The sequence below is a fragment of the Melanerpes formicivorus genome, unplaced genomic scaffold, assembly GCF_026170545.1.
Source record: "Melanerpes formicivorus ecotype bairdi unplaced genomic scaffold, bMelFor1.0.p_v2 SCAF_103, whole genome shotgun sequence".
NCBI classification, from domain to species: domain Eukaryota; kingdom Metazoa; phylum Chordata; class Aves; order Piciformes; family Picidae; genus Melanerpes; species Melanerpes formicivorus.
The window spans coordinates 382436-402475 of record NW_027142455.1 but is presented as its reverse complement, the minus strand read 5'-3'; the positions used below and the strand labels follow the sequence as shown (position 1 = coordinate 402475).

The window sequence follows — 20040 nt, the reverse complement described above, 5'->3', positions numbered from 1 at the left end:
CACAATTACTCTTGGAGATGCTGAAGGGAAGTGAGCTGGAAAGCACTGCTGCTCCTCCCTGCTGCAAAGCTCTCCCCAGGGCAGTGCTGCTTCTCCCTGCTGTGAAGCATCCTGGCTGCACGGCTGCCTGGCTGCAAAGAGCTTGCAGGCTCTGCTGGCTCCAGTTTGGCTTTTGGCATTGTGGATTACATAACAGCAGCTCTGGAAGGCTCTCCAAACCCAGGAGACCAAAGAGGAACCCTTACAAGTGCAATGTTGCCTCAGCAGGAGCAGAACTGGATGCTTCCCTGGAGCCTCTGGGGCATTGCCTGCCTCTTGTTAGCAGGGGAAAGTCTCGACGTGTGGACTTACCTTTAGTCCAACTACTGCTCCTCAGCTGGTTGCTATTGTACAGACAGTGAAAGTGTTTTCCAGCCAAACCCCCCAGGCTCTGAATTGTTCTTAACTTTGGTATCTAGTTTGTGGGGGAAAGCTGGACCAATACACCATTTATACTTTTATTGATTCCCTGCCTCTCCCTATCCATTTCATTTCAGTCCCTTCCAACCATTCTGTGAGGCTCAGGATTCCCAGTTTGTGTTTTCCACCCTACTGACTCCACAACAAGAAACGTTCCAGACAGAAGCAGGGAGGAAACTGCAAGCTTGCCCCCTTTATTCACAAAATAAACTAACCTCCCCCTAATTTCTGTTAAAACTTCAGGGAAAGCAGCAAAAAAGGGGCAAGAGAATTGAGTTAAATCCAGCTGTACCTCACTGATAAGCTTCTGAAGAAATCACCACCTTCAGAGAACTGAAATGTGTCAGATCTGAGGGATTGGCAGAATTTCCCAGGACAGTTTAGGCTGCTGGCTTGAGTGTTAGATAACAGGGCAGGGATCCTTTAGCTCACAGCTCTTACTGTGAGGTTGGAGGCTGGAGCTTCTTTTTGGCAAAACCCAAACCAACTCAGTGCTGCAATTTTTCCTTCCTCTTCCACATGCTTTAGCAATTTTAGATCAAGCAGTTGCTCTAAATCCTCTTCCCAACCACCTGGGTAGCCAGGCCATTGCTGAGAACTCAGCCTCACTAGGCAAATGAACAGACCTCAAAAGCAATCCCAGCAGCCACAGCCAAATCTCCTGCTCCAGAGTAACAACCTCCACCTCTCCCTCAAGTTCCATTCACCTCCTCACACAAATTATTCCTGAGTACATCAGGTGGACTCCAACGCAATCCCCAAAGATCTGAGGGACTTTCCATCACCACCTTTTAGATCCCACAAGCAATGGAAAGGAAGCCAAAAGAGGCAACAGGTAACCAACCAACAATTTGCATGACTGAGCCTTCTATTTATCTACTCACATAGTTTGTGGCCCACCAGGATTTTAGCTTCAAGTACCACTGAAGCCTTGGTCCCAAATTGAATGCAAAGTCTTTGGCAAGTCCCTCCATCCTCTGAAACTCTTCATCATCCATCAGAGGACGAACTGATTCCAGATACTGCAAGGTAGGAAAAGAATCAGCATCAGGACAGCAGCCACTCCACAGCTTCCTGCCCTTCCAGCACAGAGCAGCTGAGTAGGAAAGATCATCCAGACTCCACTCCTCAGGCTGCAAACAAGATGTTGCTCTACACTCTTCTAAACATCTTGAAGACCACAAAACTGAGCTCCTTCTCCGGACACTGTCAGTAAATCCCCAGGGAAGGAGGTTACTTTTCTCAAGATATGTTTTCCACTCAAAAGAGAAACTCCTCCAGGACCAAGCAGAGAGAGCTTTTCCTCTAAAAACACAAAGATTAGCCCTTGGGTTTCCGTCCGTGCTTTCTGATTTCCACATGTGTCAATGTTCAGGCTGTGTGAGATAACAACCCATCTCTTTCAGAAGCCCTGGGAATCACACTTGGCTGCATAGATCTACACCAGACACCACATCATCCAGTATGATTCCAGTGGTTGGTCACAGCCTTTCTTTTTCATGGAGGGTTAGTGGTTGGACTTGGTGATCCCAAAGGTCTTTTACAACCTGAATGATTCTATCATTCCACAAAGATGTGCAGAGCAGCGTCAGAAGGACAGAGCCAGGCTCTGCTCAGGGATGGCCAAGCACAGCACAAGGGGCACTGGGGGCAAGCTGGAGCAGAGGAGCTGCCAGGGGAACAGAAGGGAAACCTTTGTCCCTGTGAGGCTGCCAGAGCCTGGAGCAGGCTGCCCAGAGAGGTTGTGGAGTCTCCTGCTCTGGAGACTTGCAAAACCCACCTGGATGTGTTCCTGGGTGACCCTGCTCTGGCAGGGGGCTGGACTGGGTGATCTCTGGAGGTCCCTTCTAACCCCTAACATGCTGTGATTACACCATATCAATACCACCATGCAAGACTTTTATAGGGCTTGGCAAAACCAAACCCAAAGCAACCACCACACACAAAGGCATCTGACTCTGGATACAACATCACTGAAGAAAGTCTGTGAGTGATGGTACCCACCCTGCTGACCGTGTCTTTAACAGCTGGAACTGGCAGCCGGGGTAGCGACGTCTGGAAGCTGTACAGCATGGGCTTACGTCTTGAGAAGAGTTTGACAAGAGTCTGAAAAAACAAAGCACACAAACCCAGGCATACACCAACCCAGCTCACTAGGCTCAGCAGAAGGAAAATGACAGAGTAACAAAGTGCTTTTCCCACTGTCCTTCCTGGAGCAAATGACCACATTTATCAGTGTGCCACATCAAAAGAGCCCTGACAGTACACTTCTAAACATGTTAGTGGAAGGGGTCCCAGACTTGCCACACGATCTTCTGGGCATGAGGAAATGCTGGTTTTGAATGGCACAGCTGTTGGAGGAAGGCCAGAGGAGACCACAAAGATGCTGCCAGGGCTGGAGCAGCTCTGCAGGGAGCACAGGCTGAGGGGGCTGGGGGTGTTCAGCCTGGAGAGGAGAAGGCTCCAGGGGCACCTCAGAGCTGCCTGCCAGAACCAGAAGGGATCCTGCAGGAATGCTGCAGAGAGACTTTTCCTGAGGGCATCTGGAGACAGGACAAAGGGAAATGGTTTGAAGCTGAGAGAGAGCAGGGTTAGAGTGAAGCTGAGGAAGAAGTTGTTCAGTGTGAGGCTGCTGAGGTTCTGGCACAGGCTGCCCAGGGAGGCTGTGGCTGCCTCCTCCCTAGAAGCATTGAAGTCAAAACTGCATGAGGCCTTGGGCAACCAAGTCTAGTTGAGAGGTGTCCCTGCCCATGGCAAGGAGGTTGGAGCTGATGATCTTTGAGGTCCCTTCCAACCTGAGCCATTCCATGATTCTATGATCTTGACAGAACATAGAGACAGAGTCATCTAACACTTCTTTTCCTCATGTCTTTCCCTCTGTAAGATTAACACAGCAATTCCAACAGCTGATCTTTTACTGTGGATATTCCAGAGAAACTACAGTGTACTATAGGGATTCTACACAAATATTCATCTTGTGCTTCAAAACAAGAATCATTAGCAAGGCCTTCACTCATCTGAGGATCCCAGGTAACTGTAATTAGGCTTTGGGGTAATGGTTTAAGGTTTTCCAAAGTCAGAACAGCCCTGATGTTACTGGAAGCTTCCTCAAACACGGGCACCAAACCATGCAAGCACACCAGTGCTCCACTCACTGCTTGTGTTCCACCAAGAGCCCCAGCAACCAGACAAAGCAGCCACAGATGACAGCTCCACCTGAAGACAGAGGCAGCATTTCTATCTATGGCTACTTCTCAGCTGTGACATGCACTATGCTCAAAGCCTAGGCCATGCAGCTTCTAGGCTACACAGGGAAGGGTTTTACCACTATCCACCTACTGCATCACGAAAGCAAAGCCAGGGATTACACCAACAATCTAGGGGAACCTTTATTGTCCAAGGTCCAAAGTACTGCAGTATACATTGGATACAGACCCACAGACTGAAGCCAGAGACAGCTGAATGTGCCTTTCCACCACTCAATGTCTAACCCTTCTCCTCCACAGCCCTCCCAAATGACAAATCCACCTGCAAGGTGCAAGCTCTCTCATCTCTCGTGGTCACTGCTCATCACAGCCAGAGGAGGCTGCTTCAGACAGCACAGAACTAAGAAGATCTGCAGAAACCACCCTGCAAATGGATCTGCAGCTGAGACTTTTGGATGGCTGTGGATACAATACAGCTATGAGCCCAACAACATCTAGTTGTGCTTTGTCACACAATCTGAAGCCAGATGAGAAAGAAAATCTCAGCTTTCCGTAAGAAAATCTAATTCCACACTTGGAGGCAATTTTACTCCACAGCTCTTAGGTCAGGAAACAACAAAACACTATCTGCAGACACAGACATGTCTGACCAAGGGACCAAGGGCAAGGCCCCATGTCTGGGGCAGCCCAATCCCAAGCACAGATCCAGGCTGGGTGAGGAGTGGCTGAGAGCAGCCTGCAGGAGAAGGCCTTGGGGCTGTCAGTTGGTGACAAACTCCCCAGGAGCCAGCAGTGGTCCCTGGCAGCCCAGGGCCAGCTGAGTGCTGAGCTGCAGCCAGAGCAGGGAGAGCAGCAGCACAGGGAGGGGATTCTGCCCCTCTGCTCTGCTCTGCTCAGCCCCCACCTGCAGCACTGCCTCCAGCTCTGGGGCCCCCAGCACAGGAAGGACCTGGAGCTGCTGGAGAGGCTCCAGAGGAGGCCACCAAGGTGAGCAGAGGCTGCAGAACTCCCCTGTGGGGCTAGGCTGGGAGAGCTGGGGCTGTGCAGCCTGGAGAAGAGAAGAAGGCTGCAGGGAGACCTCAGAGCAGCCTTGCAGTGCCTGAAGGGCTCCAGGAGAGCTGGGGAGGGACTTTGGACAAGGGCTGGGAGTGCCAGGCTGAGGAACAATGGCTTTGAGCTGGGAGAGAGGAGACTGAGAGGAGGAAGAAATTGTTGAGAGTGAGGCTGGGGAGACTCTGGCACAGGCTGCCCAGGGAGGCTGTGGCTGCCTCCTGCCTGGAGGTGTTCAGGGCCAGGCTGGATGAGGCCCTGAGCAGCCTGTGCTGGTGGGAGGTGTCCCTGCCCATGGCAGGCTGAGCTTTAGGGTCCCTTCCAACCCAACCCATTCTGTGAATCTATGAATACTATTTATATCTTAAATAAACCTGTAGAAGAGAATTTCTAAGAGCTTGAGACCATTAAAGTGGTCTGGCAGGCACACAGAGTTCTGGTTCCATACAGATACATCAGAATCTCTCTTTCTAGCATGCACTGAATCTGGTCTTAGGTTGTTATTTTGTAGCCTAGTTTTTAACCTAATACTTAGATTTTTCCCCTCTATTTCTGCTACAATAATTGTTTTAGAAGTGAAATTGGTGCATTAGAAGACAATTTGGATTGTGAGTGAAAGCAAGGCTCAGGTTTTTGACCAGCATGACTACAAGACAGTATATTCACAACAGCACTTTTGAAGCTGCTAATCATCAGGAAAACCAGCTAAGAAAATAAACCAGGAAAACCTTTCCAGCAAATCACACAGCACTGAAACACTGAAACCCAATTCAATCTAGCAAGCTGAGGTAGTTCTGACTGTTCTGCTAGGGAAACCAGCTCTCTTGTGGGGCAAGCTAAAGAAAGAACAAGGCATTAAAACAGAGCTTCCTGTTAAGTACAGATGAGGCACTGCTGGGCAAACACCTATACAGCTGACAGGCTGAGGGAGCTGGGGCTGTTCAGCCTGGAGAAGAGAAGGCTCCAGGCAGACCTTAGAGCAGCCTGCCAGTACTTGAAGGGGCTACAAGAAGGCTGCAGAGGGACTGTTCCCAAAGGCCTGAAGGGACAGGCCCAGGGGCAATGGCTTCAAAGCAGAGCAGAGCAGATGGAGATTGGATGTGAGGAACAAGTTCTGCCCCAGGAGGCTGCTGGAACACTGCAGCAGGCTGCCCAGGGAGGTGGCTGAGGCTCCATCCCTGGAGCTGTTCCAGGTGAGGCTGGAGAGGGCTCTGGGCAGCCTGATCCAGTGGAGGATATCCCTGCTGGGTGCAGGGCTTGGGCTGGCTGAGCTCTGGAGCTCCCTTCCAACCCAACCCATTCTCATTGCTCGTTATTTACAAACACACAGAACACAAACTACACAAATACAAACGCAACCAAACCCCACAAACCCAGTGTGCAACAAAGCATGACAAGCAGCATTAGAGTTCCTACTGTTGAAGGCTGATAAGATAATATTAACAGCTTTAAAATATCTGGCAGGACATGCTGAAAACCCAGACAGCTGCAGCTGCAAGCAGTTGCCAGAGCCTTACCCTCCAGAGCCTGGACTACACAGACTCCAGCCACGAGGCTCCTGGTACTGCTTCCAGGAGAAACTATCAAGTAGAAGTTTCATTTGTCACAGATGAGCTTTGCATTCTGTTCCAGTCTCTCACTCTGCATACCTGCTCTTGAACATATAATGAGTCATGGCATGTTGTTAGTCTATCAGTTTGAGTTGCTACCATAAACTGCCCAGAGAGGGGGTGGATTCTGCTGCATCAGACAATTTGAATGCCCAGCTTGCCAGGCTGCTGGGCCAGCTCATTTCAACTGTATTCTTACCTTGAGAGGCTGGACTGGACGATCCTTGAGGTCCCTTCCAACCTGCTATTCTCTCAATCTCCCAATCCCTCAATCCCTCAGGACTAATTTTATCATAGTAGAGTACATAAATTACTACTTCAACAATGCTGTCAAAAAATGAGTTGAAAAAAGAGAGTCCAAGCACCAATAAATCTACTTCATGTCTTAGACCATCTCTGTGGACATCTCCTCACTTTACACCTATCACACCCTTCAAGCTCCAAAACACCACAACAGTCGACAGGAGCCACCCACCCTGATGTGCAAACTGCACCATGAGCTCCCTGTATGCCTTCTCTCCAGCTCATGTCAGAGACATGGCACTAAATCAGCTGCCAGGACATTCAACATGAGGAGAAACTTCTTTGGTGTGAGGGTGTTGGAGCCCTAGAATAGGCTGACCAGAGAGATGGTGGAATCTCCTTGTCTGGACACTCTCCAAACCCACCTGGATGTGTTCCTGTGTGACCTGCCCTAGGAGGCCCTGCTCTGGCAGGTCACTGGACTGGATAGTCTGCAGAGGTCACTTCCAACCCCTACCATTCTGTGATTCTGTCATATCATTGTCTTCAAGCACAAGATTCATTTTAGACTGGCTGAGTAGAAACCCTAGCATTGCAGAATGAAAGAATCAGAGTAGCACTTTCTGGGAAGGACAAGATTCCTTGGTGCTGCAGCCCAAGTTCTTTAAGTGGTCTAGGCACACAGAGCAAAAGCACTCCAGTCACAGAGTCCCAAAGCACTGGCAAACCTCAAAGTTCTTCTTGAAGTGTTTACTCTTTCTTTTACCAGACTCTCCTGCTGATGCAATTCCAGCATCAGAGGGGGACAGTAATTAGCAGAGATAGCTACAGAACAGCCTCCTATCCTGGGCCACAGAAAACACAAGCAAGGTGTGACCGGTTGACGCTGTCCCCGTAAGAAAGGGAATATGGTGGATGGAAGTTGGTAAATGAAAGGAACAATCCAAACTCATTTCATTGGTAGGGTGGGAGGAAGCACCTTCTGAACTGGGAGTGCAGGAGGGTATCCTGGCCATTCCAGCACTTTATCTTCAGTCTTGCTTCCGCTCCTCCACAGGGTAGCAGCTCTCTGTGCTGGGCTTTCGGCCAAGGCTTTGGCCTTCAAACTGACAAACCTGGTAAGGCCTGTATTAACTGCTTTCCAATTAACACAAACTGCTTCTAACTTTTTTTTCTCTTTCTCTCTCTTTCTAACCCACTCTGGGGAAAAGGGGGAGAGAGGGGGAGAGTGGAGGTGGGGAACCCCCTCAGCAGGGGGGGAAACTCTCATTTCTGTGTTACTTTATTGTATATCTTTGTATATATTGTAAATATTGTAAATTTGTATATATTCCCCTGCATATCCAACATTGCTTTGTAAATATACAGCTCCACTGCTTTGCTAATTCAGCTGTGAGTTTTTTTTTCCCTTTCCCTTCAATTTTCTTTCCCTTTACTTTACAGGGGGGAGGGAGGAGGCTTTCGGGCCTTACCCTTCCAACCCTGGACACAAGGGAAAACCCAGAAAACATTAGTTTGACTGCAGATCAGGCAGGAGCAAAGATGAAAGAGGGGGACAACACATCCTTACCATCCACAGCTTGGTGCTTGCAGAGAGCTTGCCATGCTCAGAGAACATCCAGCCGTGGTAGGACAGCAGCATTTTCAGGGAGTAGCGCATGGTGACGATGAGGGCGACCCACAGCCCCGTGCCGAACAGGATCCCACTGACGATGTTCTGTGTTTGGTTGGACATGTAGCCACTGGAGCAAACAAAAGCCAGCAGCTGCCAGTCAGTGCCAGTTTAATTTCTCCAGAGAACCTAGCACTGCAAACCAGGCAGGTCTGACACAAGCTTCATGCCCATTTAACCCTTGCCCATGAACTCCTTTCCAAACACTCTCTCACGCAGCAAGATCAAAGGCCGCAGCGGTTGCCAAATGTGCTTCCCAAATCCTCTGACAACAATGCAGGAACACTGGTGTGAGAACCTACCCCTTTCATACCCTCACACAGCTGCTCCTGGGGCACAAACACACTGCTCCAAAGCTGGCATACTTCACCAGGCTGAGCTTCAAAGGAACTATGCACAGGAAGGGGAACTCTGCAGCCTACTCACGTGGTGTCAAGCGTGCGGTTGATCCTGGCGATGATTCCCAAGGAAGGATCAACTTTGGCATACATTGTTGACATCACCCCCACCACCACGATGAGCCAGCTGGATGGGCTAGCAGGGTAGACACCAGTGATGATTCCATTCTGCAAAGGAAAGCCTTCACTTCACTGTCTTGCACCAAAGGCAAAGAACCAAGAACCACCACATGGACACCGTTCAGTCCTGCACAACTCACTGAGGTCATCCATCCTTAGGCCTGCCTGACTCGGCTGCAGGAAAGTGTCACAATGGGAGCAAGGATTAAAGGAACTTCTAAGGTCTTTTGTAGAAAACACTGCTCCTGCTTACTGACACTGGCAAATAAATTTGCAATAAATGACACTCTGGTAACTCCCACTTACACTGAGTTACAGCTTGCCACAGGAAAACAGAAAGGCAATGGGGCAAGAGGGATGCTGTGGAGGGGGTGGTGCTGGTCTCTTCTTACAGGGAATTAGCGACAGAACAAGAACGAATGGCCTCAAGCTGTAGCAGGGGAGGTTCAAGCTGGACATGAGGAAATCTTTCTGCCCTGGAAGGGATCTCAGACATTGCCTGAGGCTGCACAGGGCAGTGTTGGACTCCCCATCCCTGGGGGTGTTCCAGCAGCCGTGGGCCTGGTGCTCAGGGACATGGTTTGGTGCTGAGCCTGAAGTGCTGGGTGGGGGCTGGGCTGGGTGAGCTTGGAGGCCTCTGCCAACCAGATGGATTCTGTGAGTCTGTGATATGGCAAAAATACTCTACTGAACATGAAACTGAGCACTGGAATTAGGGGGGGGTTGAGACATCACTTCAACAGTCCTTCTCACAGCTTGGTAAGAAGATTTAATGAGGAGTACTGGTAAAAATGGTTTTGAGAAAGATGTTGAAGACAGCAGCAAGCCAGGCAAGTCAGTTCATCTTTGAGCAGCTAGCCAGGCAAGTCAGTTCATCTTTGAGCAGCTAGCCAGGCAAGTCAGTTCATCTTTGAGCAGCTAGCCAGGCAAGTCAGTTCATCTTTGAGCAGCTAGCCAGGCAAGTCAGTTCATCTTTGAGCAGCTAGCCAGGCAAGTCAGTTCATCTTTGAGCAGCTAGCCAGGCAAGTCAGTTCATCTTTGAGCAGCTAGCCAGGCAAGTCAGTTCATCTTTGAGCAGCTAGCCAGGCAAGTCAGTTCATCTTTGAGCAGCTAGCCAGGCAAGTCAGTTCATCTTTGAGCAGCTAGCCAGGCAAGTCAGTTCATCTTTGAGCAGCTAGCCAGGCAAGTCAGTTCATCTTTGAGCAGCTAGCCAGGCAAGTCAGTTCATCTTTGAGCAGCTAGCCAGGCAAGTCAGTTCATCTTTGAGCAGCTAGCCAGGCAAGTCAGTTCATCTTTGAGCAGCTAGCCAGGCAAGTCAGTTCATCTTTGAGCAGCTAGCCAGGCAAGTCAGTTCATCTTAGAGCAGCTAGCCAGGCAAGTCAGTTCATCTTAGAGCAGCTAGCCAGGCAAGTCAGTTCATCTTAGAGCAGCTAGCCAGGCAAGTCAGTTCATCTTAGAGCAGCTAGCCAGGCAAGTCAGTTCATCTTAGAGCAGCTAGCCAGGCAAGTCAGTTCATCTTTGAGCAGCTAGCCAGGCAAGTCAGTTCATCTTTGAGCAGCTAGCCAGGCAAGTCAGTTCATCTTTGAGCAGCTAGCCAGGCAAGTCAGTTCATCTTTGAGCAGCTAGCCAGGCAAGTCAGTTCATCTTTGAGCAGCTAGCCAGGCAAGTCAGTTCATCTTTGAGCAGCTAGCCAGGCAAGTCAGTTCATCTTTGAGCAGCTAGCCAGGCAAGTCAGTTCATCTTTGAGCAGCTAGCCAGGCAAGTCAGTTCATCTTTGAGCAGCTAGCCAGGCAAGTCAGTTCATCTTTGAGCAGCTAGCCAGGCAAGTCAGTTCATCTTTGAGCAGCTAGCCAGGCAAGTCAGTTCATCTTTGAGCAGCTAGCCAGGCAAGTCAGTTCATCTTTGAGCAGCTAGCCAGGCAAGTCAGTTCATCTTTGAGCAGCTAGCCAGGCAAGTCAGTTCATCTTTGAGCAGCTAGCCAGGCAAGTCAGTTCATCTTTGAGCAGCTAGCCAGGCAAGTCAGTTCATCTTTGAGCAGCTAGCCAGGCAAGTCAGTTCATCTTTGAGCAGCTAGCCAGGCAAGTCAGTTCATCTTTGAGCAGCTAGCCAGGCAAGTCAGTTCATCTTTGAGCAGCTAGCCAGGCAAGTCAGTTCATCTTTGAGCAGCTAGCCAGGCAAGTCAGTTCATCTTTGAGCAGCTAGCCAGGTAAGTCAGTTCATCTTTGAGCAGCTAGCCAGGTAAGTCAGTTCATCTTTGAGCAGCTAGCCAGGCAAGTCAGTTCATCTTTGAGCAGCTAGCCAGGCAAGTCAGTTCATCTTTGAGCAGCTAGCCAGGCAAGTCAGTTCATCTTTGAGCAGCTAGCCAGGCAAGTCAGTTCATCTTTGAGCAGCTAGCCAGGCAAGTCAGTTCATCTTTGAGCAGCTAGCCAGGTAAGTCAGCTCATCTTTGAGCAGCTAGCCAGGCAAGTCAGTTCATCTTTGAGCAGCTAACCAGGTAAGTCAGTTCATCTTTGAGCAGCTAGCCAGGTAAGTCAGTTCATCTTTGAGCAGCTAGCCAGGCAAGTCAGTTCATCTTTGAGCAGCTAGCCAGGTAAGTCAGTCAGTTCATCTTTGAGCTAACAACATAGATATAATAAATTCCCAACAATCTATATCAAGTACTTCATCTAAACCATTCCTGCTCAGCACACAGGAGAGATGTTCAGGCAACTTTATGAACAACAAACATTCTCCTGGACGTGAAAGAAATCTTCTTTGAAAGGAATACATAAAATCAAGAGTGTGGTCTTGCACCTCTCAGTGCTATGACACTAAAAATAACAACTGGTTGTATTTCTGAGCTATGCCAAAAGATGACATCATGTGCTAGGAAGAAAGTGAGGAAAACTGAAGGTATTGTTCATATCTACAGCTGTTTCATCTCGCTGCCATAGAATAAGTCACACAGCTCTACCCTTTCAGCCTTTACAGCATCAGTGAGGACTGCCTTCCTCTGTAGCTCTTCACTAAAACCCACACAAGGCTTTTCAAGCAAGGAAATGTATTTGCCATAAAGGCAAAAAGTGCTAGGTTTTGGCTCAACAAAACTTCAACAAATCTCCAGAACATGAAGCAGTCCTCAAGCTTGCTGGCCTGGACCGATTTAAAATACCTTGAACCTGATGAACTTTTTTTTCCATGAATGGACGCCAGATAGGTAAATCTGCTTGAGGGCCTCATGGCTCATCCGCAGGTCAATCCCATCTGGAGTTACTGTGAACTGAAAAGCTACTGCCTGGTGAGCTTCTGCCATCTTCAGAGAGTCCTGCTGAAAAGGAAAGTGAATAAAATCAGTTTTGTTTGAAGCAGCTAGGACCAGGAAGGTATCTGCTACACGGCAGTGGTGGGGAAGATTTCCAAGTACATCAGGTTTACTTACAGTGTGTGCTCCTTCCTCACAGTCCCTGCTTGCACTACAGTCTGAGCCTTCAGTAGGTTGCTTAAGGTGCTGCTTCCAACCACGGCAGCTAAAAGCAAAAGCAAAACACTCCCCTGTAACTTCAGCAGAGGACTGCAGCAAGCTGAATATTGTGCAGAGAAACAAGGCAGAAAAATACAGCCCAGCAGAAAACCAAAGCCATCATATCCAGGAGATGCTACCACAGGCACACAGCATCTCACCCTGGAAGGAGACTGAAGGTTTGGATTCAGGGGCTGGGTTGTTGCTGGTTTGTTCTGTCTGGGTGTGGGGGTTTTGGTTTGGTTTGATTCTTGTTTGGGTTTTGCTGCTGTTTTGTTTCAGTTCCGTGTGGGGTTCGTTTGCTTGGCTCTTGTGGCCATACCTTCCTACAAAATGGTTTTTTTCAGATCTCAGTTTCAAGCTGGTTAGTCACAGCAGCAAGAGCCACTCCAGCCACTGTGGCTCCCACTGGCAAGTAACTGCAAAATCAAAACTAGGCAGAGTTGAGGAAACTAAATCATAAGCACCAGAAGAGTCACCTTCACAAACATCTGAAACTGAGAGGGAAGTTAGCTGAGCTGGAGCTCAGCGCAACTGCGCCAACACCCACAGCAATTCAGCTGTGATCCTGTTCACACACTTGTGTCTCAGCTCTGAGGATACAACTGCTTTGAACTGTGTGCTCCTATGCACAACTCATCTTCATTGCTTCTTTCTCTCTGTAACAGAACTTCTGCATGAATATCCTGGCAGCTACCCTTGCCCACCCTTAATTCAGCCCCATGCTGTCTGAGCCCTTGGAACAGAGATTATTGAAGCCAGGCTCTGTACAGAGCATGGGTCCAAAGTACACGCTCCAGAGGAGACCATTATGATTCCAAAGTCTTTTTTCCATGTTAATTTATTACCTTACCAAAACTTCCCTGCATAATCCTAAAACAAACATCCTCTGAGGAGTATGGAAAAAGGCAGAGGAATCCACAGCCCCACCTGTGGGTCAGGATCCAAGGGTGTGTTTTGATTTCTCCTGGCACCACACACAGCACAATCAGTCTCCAGCGTTTCAAGGGGGCACTGGCATCTCCATTCAAGCAACATCCAAAGGAAGTACAACTGCTTCACACCTTCTGAATCCCAAAGGCTGACATTTACACTTCTTTTGCAAACCTGACACTGAAATTCTGGTTTAAGATTCAACCCCTGATGAGCAGCATGCAGCTCAGCTGGCACTTCAAAAGCAGTTTACTGTGACTGCAGTGCTGCTCCTCTCTACTCCAATATCCCATGCTGAAGCCATCTGGAGCACAAAGGATGCAAAAGTGTAGGAGTAGGCAACGAGGGAGTAAAAGCACTGGGAATGCTGTAGTAATAACAGGCCAAAGAAAGAAACACACAATGCAAGAAGAGAAGGACCACAGAGCCCAGCACAGGTCACACAAGAATGCACCCAGACAGGGCTGGGAAGGCTCCAGAGCAGGAGGCTCCACAACCTCTCTGGGCAGCCTGCTCCAGGGCTCTGTGAGCCTCACAGGGCAGAAGTTCCTCCTCATGCTGAGCTACAACCTCCTGTGCTGCCATTTATATCCATTGCCCCTTGTCCTGTACCAGGGTGCAACTGAGCAGAGCCTGTCCCTGTCCCCTCCCTCCTGACCCCCAGCCCTCAGCTATTGATAGACATTGATCAGATCCCTCTCAGCCTTCTCCTCTCCAGACTGAACACCCCCAAGGCTCTCAGCCTCTCCTCCCCAGGCAGTGCTGCAGTCCCTTCAGCATCCTTGCAGCCTCCCTTGGGCTCTCTCCAGCAGCTCCCTGTCCCTCCTGAGCTGGGCAGCCCAGAGCTGGATGCAATATTCCAGGGGAGGTCTCAGCAGGGCAGAGCAGAGGGGGAGGAGAACCTCCCTGGCTCTGCTGGACACACTCTGCATGCCCCCCAGGACCCCCTTGGCCTTCTTGGCCCCCAGGGCACATTGCTGTCCCATGCAGACCTTGCTGCCCAGCAGCACTCCCAGGACCTTCCCCCCAGGGCTGCTCTGCAGCAGATCCCCTCCCAGCTGTGCTGCTGCAGTTGATTCTTCCCTCCCAGCTGCAGGACTCTGCTCTCCTCCTTGCTGAGCCTCAGCAGGTTCCTCTCTGCCAGCTCTCAGCCTGCCCAAGTCTCTGAATGGCCTCACAGCCTTCAGGGCTCTCAGCCAAGCCTGCAGTTTGGTATCCTCAGCAAACCTGCTGAGCAGCCTCTGTCTGTCTGTCTGTCCCCTCCTCAATGGCCTTGGTGAAGCTGCTGAGCAGGACTGGAGCCAGCACTGACCCCTGGGGGACTCCACTGGTCACAGCTCCCCAGCTGCACCTGGTACCACTGACCACCACTCTTTGGCCTCCATTGTCTCAGCAGCTCCTGCTCCCTCTCACTGTCTGCTCTCCCATCCCACACCTCCTGAGCTTGCTCACAAGGATGTTATGGGAGGCAGTGTCCAAAGCCTTACTAAGGTCTGCTCTCCCTGCAGCTCCCCATTCAGTTAGGACATCACAGAAGGCTATCAGCTTAGCCCAGCAGGATCTCCCCTTGGTGAATCCATGCTGACTGCTCCTGATCATCCTCTTCTCTTCCCAGTGCCTAGAGATGAGCTCCAGAAGGAGCTGCTCCATCATTTGCCCAGGGATGGAGGTGAGGCTCACTGCTCTGTAGTGTCCTGGAACCTCTGTCTTGCCCTTTTTGAAGCCTGGAGTGACTTTGGCTTCCCTCCAGCCCTCAGCACCTCTCCTGTCTGCCACAACCTTGCAAAAGTGCTGGAGAGTGGCAGAGTGATGACATCAGGCAGCTCTCTCAGCACCCTTGGGTGCATCTCACCAGGGACCAGGGACTCATGCATACTCAGGCTGTGGAACTGATCCTTAACCCAGGCTTCATTGAGTCGTGCAGAGTCCTCCCTCCTCCAGTCATCTTCTCCTTCATGCAGGGTCTGGGTTCACAGGGGAGTGCAGTCTTAGGAGTGAAGACTGAAGCACAGAAGGCATTCAGCAGCTCTGCCTCCTCTGCATGCTCAGCTCAGGGCTGCCTCCTCACTCAGCACGGGGCTCACACCTTCCCTAGCCTTCCTTTCCCTACTGAGAGATTTGAAGCAGCTCTTCTTGTTCTCTCTAACTTCCTTTGCCACTTTCAGTTCCAAGAGGGCTTTGGCCATCCTTGTTGCCTTCCTACATGCCCTGCAGCCCTCCCATGGGACAAGTCCCTCCTTCCATGCAATGCAAGTATCTTTCTTCCATGAGATTTCCTCCAGGAGCTCCTTGCTGATCCATGGAGGTGTCCTGGCACACCCAGCCCATTTTTCACCCAAGGGAACAAACCTATCTTGGGCTTGGAGGAAGTGGCAGTTACAAATTGTCCAACTTTCTTGGGCTCCTTTACCCTCCAGAATCTTAGCCCATGGGATCCCTGCAAGTGTACCTCTGAGAAGTACAAAGTTAGCCCTGCAGAAGCCCAGGGCTATAATCCTTCTTACTGCCCTGCTTCTACCCTGTGTAACAGTAAACTCCATCACCAAGGCTGTCCCTGACCTTACTGTCCCCAACCAGTTCTTCCCTGTTAGTCAACACAAGGTCCATCAGTGCCTCTCCTTGTTGGCTCCTCCACTACCTGCATCACTGCAAGAGCCTTTTGGCCTGGCTGTGTGGGCTCCCAGCAAACATCAGAGGGACTGAAGTCACCCAGAAGTGCCCAGCAGTGTGTGCTAGAGGCTACCTCCAGTAGACTGTAGAAGGCCTCATCAGCATTTTCTGCTTGATGTGGTGGTCTGTAGTAGACCCCCACAACAGTTTCCCCTACCTTTCCACATCCCTTAATTCTTACCCACAAGCTTTCCACCTGTTGTACTTCCCCCCTCGGTGGAACTTGACACATTCCAGTTGCTCTGGCACACAGAGAGCAACAACACAGCTTGGCCTTGTTGGTCAGTCTGTGCTGAGAAGCACAGAGCCCTCCGTGACAGCGCTGCAGCCCTGGGAGCTGTCCTGCCATGCTTCAGTGGTTCCAGTTCTATCACAGTCATGCAGCCTAACACAGACCTCCAGCTCCTCCTGCTCATTCCCCATGCTCTGTGCATTGCTCTAGAAGCATTTCAGAGAGGGATTTAATCCTTTAGTTTTCACTCCTGCTGTCCAACCACTCCTGGCCACCAAGCTACCAGTGAGCCCTGCCTGTGCTTATGTCTTCTTGTTGGCTGTTACTACCACACAAGCCCCTGGCTCACCTCTGTCAGACTCAGACTGTGCTGCTGTGTGCGCAGCATGCTGCACGGCAACAGGCTGAAGGCCCTTCCTAGCCCCTATCCCTCCCACCCTGCTGTGTCATCCCTCTGCCTGCCACACGAAGACCTGGTGATATCCTTATCCCACTTCTCTTTTGCCTCTACCTGAGCAGTCCCAGGCTCTCCTGTGAGTCCTAACTCCTCGACAGCTCTTGCAGCTCCCCCAACACATGGCTCATCTCCTGCCTCCCCTGAAGCAGCAGTGGAGCTGGCACACCACCTCACAAACACCCCAGGCTTGTTCCCACCCAGCCTGGCTTTTCCCCTTCCCTCTTGGAAACTAGTTTAAAGTTCCATTGATGAGCCCAGCCAACTCCTGTGATATAAACCTCCTCCCCCTTGGGAAGAGATGCAGCCATCTGCCACCAGCAGACCTAGCACCATGTGGGGTGACCCATGGGCAAAAAAAGCAAAATCCTGTTGGAGGCACCAGGCTCAAAGCCAAGAATGATCTGGGGAGTCCTCCTCAGTCTTTCTGCCTTGGTCCCTGCAATTGGGAGGACAGGAGAGGACACTACCTGTGCTCCCACTCCCTTGACCAGTTGACCCAAGGCCCTGAACTCTCTTTTGATAGCCCTCAGCTTCCTTTTTTCAAGGTCATCATTACCTATCTGGAAAGTTAATAACGGGTAATAATCTGCGGGCTGTACCAGGGTAGGAAGCCTCCTTACCACATCCTTAACCCAGGCCCTGGGGAGACAGCAACCTCCCTTTGAAGCGGGTCAGGTCTGCATATTGGGCCTTCTGTTCCCATCAGAGGGGAGTCACCCACAGCAGTGACTCTTGTTTTCGACAGAAGGTGTTTGTGTGCCAGGCCTTGGCTTCTTCAGCCTTGGGAGCACTTCCAAGCCAGGTGGTTCCTCTTTCTCCTTGGCTTGCTGCACTTGCAGGACATCACAGCTCTTCTGCAAGGGCACCTGGGGCACTGGGGGAATAACTGAAGGCTGCTGCCACTCCCCCCTGCTGAGGGGTGGGGGGAGGTGGGCAAGGAAGGAGTTTGTTTACTGCCTTGACCACCGACTTCCCTCCACTCCCTCCTTTCCCTTAGGTTACTGCCTGGCTGGCAGGGGAAGGCTACTTGCCCTTCAGTGCTTCTTAATGGGTGCTCCTGACTCTTCTTTGGGGCACCCAGAGCCTGGCTCCCCCAGTCAATCTTGTCCTCAGCTTAGGACAACAAAGAAACCAAATCAGCTTTCAACACCAGTTTCAAAACCTTTAAGACAAGCCCTGTAGTTTGTAGCACTCAATGACTCCATCACTACCAACTGCTTATTCCCAGGAGCCTTGCTGCAGACAGGAGTCAGGACGTCGGAGCCAGCTGCCCCTTCATTCGAGCTCTGCATCACCAGCTCAACAAAACTGCCAGAGACAGGCGGCAGCAGCGCAGGATGGATCTCCTGGGCTCAGCAGGGTTCGCACAAGGGGAAAACACGCCAAGGTAAAGCCTCCTCACAGGTTGAGCAATAGCCCTATGAGGACTGGCAGGAAGGGCCAACAGGCTCCCCAGGGCGTGCATAGAATGCTGTGTTCTGAGGCGCCAGGGTCTTGAGTACCAGACCAAGCAGTGTCCATCGCCCTCCAACTCCCCCGTGACTGCTCAGCCCGGGAATGTGTGACTGTCCTCTTTGTTTCTGACCGAAAGGGTTTCCGGGCGCGCCTCCCTCTCCAGGCACCTGTATGCCTAGTGTGCAAGGCAGACACCGGCGCGAGTCAGAGCGGGCAGCCCAGCGCTGCGAGGAGCGCAAACTCAGCACCGCCACGACATTAAACACGCTTTAATACGGAAAGCATTCACCATCCCCCAGTGAACAAGCATGAATTCAACAAGAATTAATCCTGAATCAAGTCAGCAAGCCCTGAAAACAAAGACAGGTCCAGCTCCAGGGCGGTAGGACCTGACCCTAAGCAGTGACACTCCACGGGCTCGTTCCTTTGCACATCCTTTTCCTCTCCTCAAGCAAGCCGTAAGCCCTTAAGGTTGCTGTCAATTACGACAGTGGAACACCAAAGACTTCCCGGTGGCTTTTTTCCTTCGCACGCTTCTCCTCCTTAAGGCCAATTCGCCCACGGGCGGCAGGGCGCTTCCCCTCCCGCATTCCTCCGCCGGCAGCCGCAGCCCGCCAAGTAGGCGAAAGGGCAGCGGCGCAGGGAGCATGCGCCGGCCGCGGCGGCGAGGCTCCCGAGGGCGCCGCGCTCCCGAGGGCGCCGCGCTCCCGAGGGCGCCGCGCTCCCGAGGGCGCCGCGCTCCCGAGGGCGCCGCGCTCCCGAGGGCGCCGCGCTCCCGAGGGCGCCCAGCACCTTCATTCCCAGCAGAGCCAGGTACTGCGCCAGCCACGGCCTCGGGGGCAAGGGCACAGAGCTCCTGACCGCAGGCATCTCTGCCCGCGCAGCAGGCACCCAGCACCTTCATTCCCAGCCGAGCCAGGGACAGGAGCTTTTCACTCTCTCAGCAGTTTGGCCAGGCCATACGAGGGGGCAGCAGAAACAGCATCACAACAGTGTCAGAAGCAACCAGAAATGGCTCTTTTCAGTCCTCTCAATGTTCTCATGGTATTAATGGATCTTAAAAAAACCCCAACCAACCAAAGCCCAACCACACTTGCCCCTTAAAACCTGCTGTCTTTTTATACCATTCCTACATTTTAATTGAAGGAGAAAGCTGTCTGTCCCCTGCTCACCCCTGGTTTTACTTCAAGAGCTCTAGCAGCTCCAGACGTCTCTCCTCTCGGCTCAAGCAGAGCTGTGAAAAGGCAATCGAAACCTATCGCATTTCTCCCTCACATTGTTACAACCAAATACTGCTACTATATGGATGGACTTTTAACTCAGGTGAGTACCCAGCACACTAGCAGGCCTCAGCTCTGACAGGCTGCAAAACTGCTGCTCTGCCTGCTGTGCACAAAGCCTCCTCAGGATGCTGCTCCTGTAGGCTCAGGGTAGTTACAAAGCCTGAGCTTTAACTCACAGACTGCTCACAAACCTTAGGATTTTGTGTTTCAGACACTGAACAGCCAGTTGTGCACTGGGGCTTACAGCTTCCTACAGCCACAGAAGATGAGAGCCTCAACTCTGGAAGATCTGAAGCTGAAAGAGATCCCACATCTGCAACCCCAAGTGCAAGACCCCATGTGCTTCCCATTTAGTCAGGCATGCCAGAAGTCACCTGTGGGTGTCAGTGCCTCTCTGAAGCATATAACACAGAAGAAAATGTCTAAGAGACAGTGAAAGAATTACCAAAGAATTACCATGGCCATCCCAGAAAGCATTAAGCCATGAGATAAAAGTTCACTGCACAAAGCAAGGGCTTCATTCCTGGAGCAGTTACTTTTGGGAATACTATTCTGAGCCTGTGTTTCTGTGGACTTTGTAAGCTTTATATGGACACAATCATAGTGACTGAAAAACTAAAACCACCGCCTCTACACTCAAAAAGCAACTCCTCTGCTTTAAGATGACAGCCATGCCACCTCTTAGCTCAGGACTCAGTCACTTGCTTCTCATACATTGCTTGGCTCATGCAACCCATTCTAAACAGTTCCTGT

At 51.0% G+C, this 20040-nt stretch overlaps 1 protein-coding gene across 4 annotated transcripts in view; it reads right to left on the bottom strand.

Moving 5' to 3' along the window:
* The window catches only part of CPT1A (carnitine palmitoyltransferase 1A), a 61764-nt gene that overhangs the window by 29442 nt on the left and 12282 nt on the right, over positions 1-20040 (bottom strand). For 3 of the 4 annotated variants that reach the window (XM_068166667.1, XM_068166670.1, XM_068166668.1), the window contains 6 exons: positions 12177-12264; positions 11910-12065; positions 8667-8806; positions 8139-8310; positions 2464-2565; positions 1344-1481 (listed from right to left, as the gene is read on the bottom strand). In XM_068166667.1, coding sequence (XP_068022768.1) covers positions 1344-1481; positions 2464-2565; positions 8139-8310; positions 8667-8806; positions 11910-12050 — 693 coding nt within the window. In that variant the 5' untranslated portion in view covers positions 12051-12065; positions 12177-12264. The remainder of the gene's footprint in view (positions 1-1343; positions 1482-2463; positions 2566-8138; positions 8311-8666; positions 8807-11909; positions 12066-12176; positions 12265-20040) is intronic. The other variant, XM_068166669.1, reaches the window with a different exon arrangement.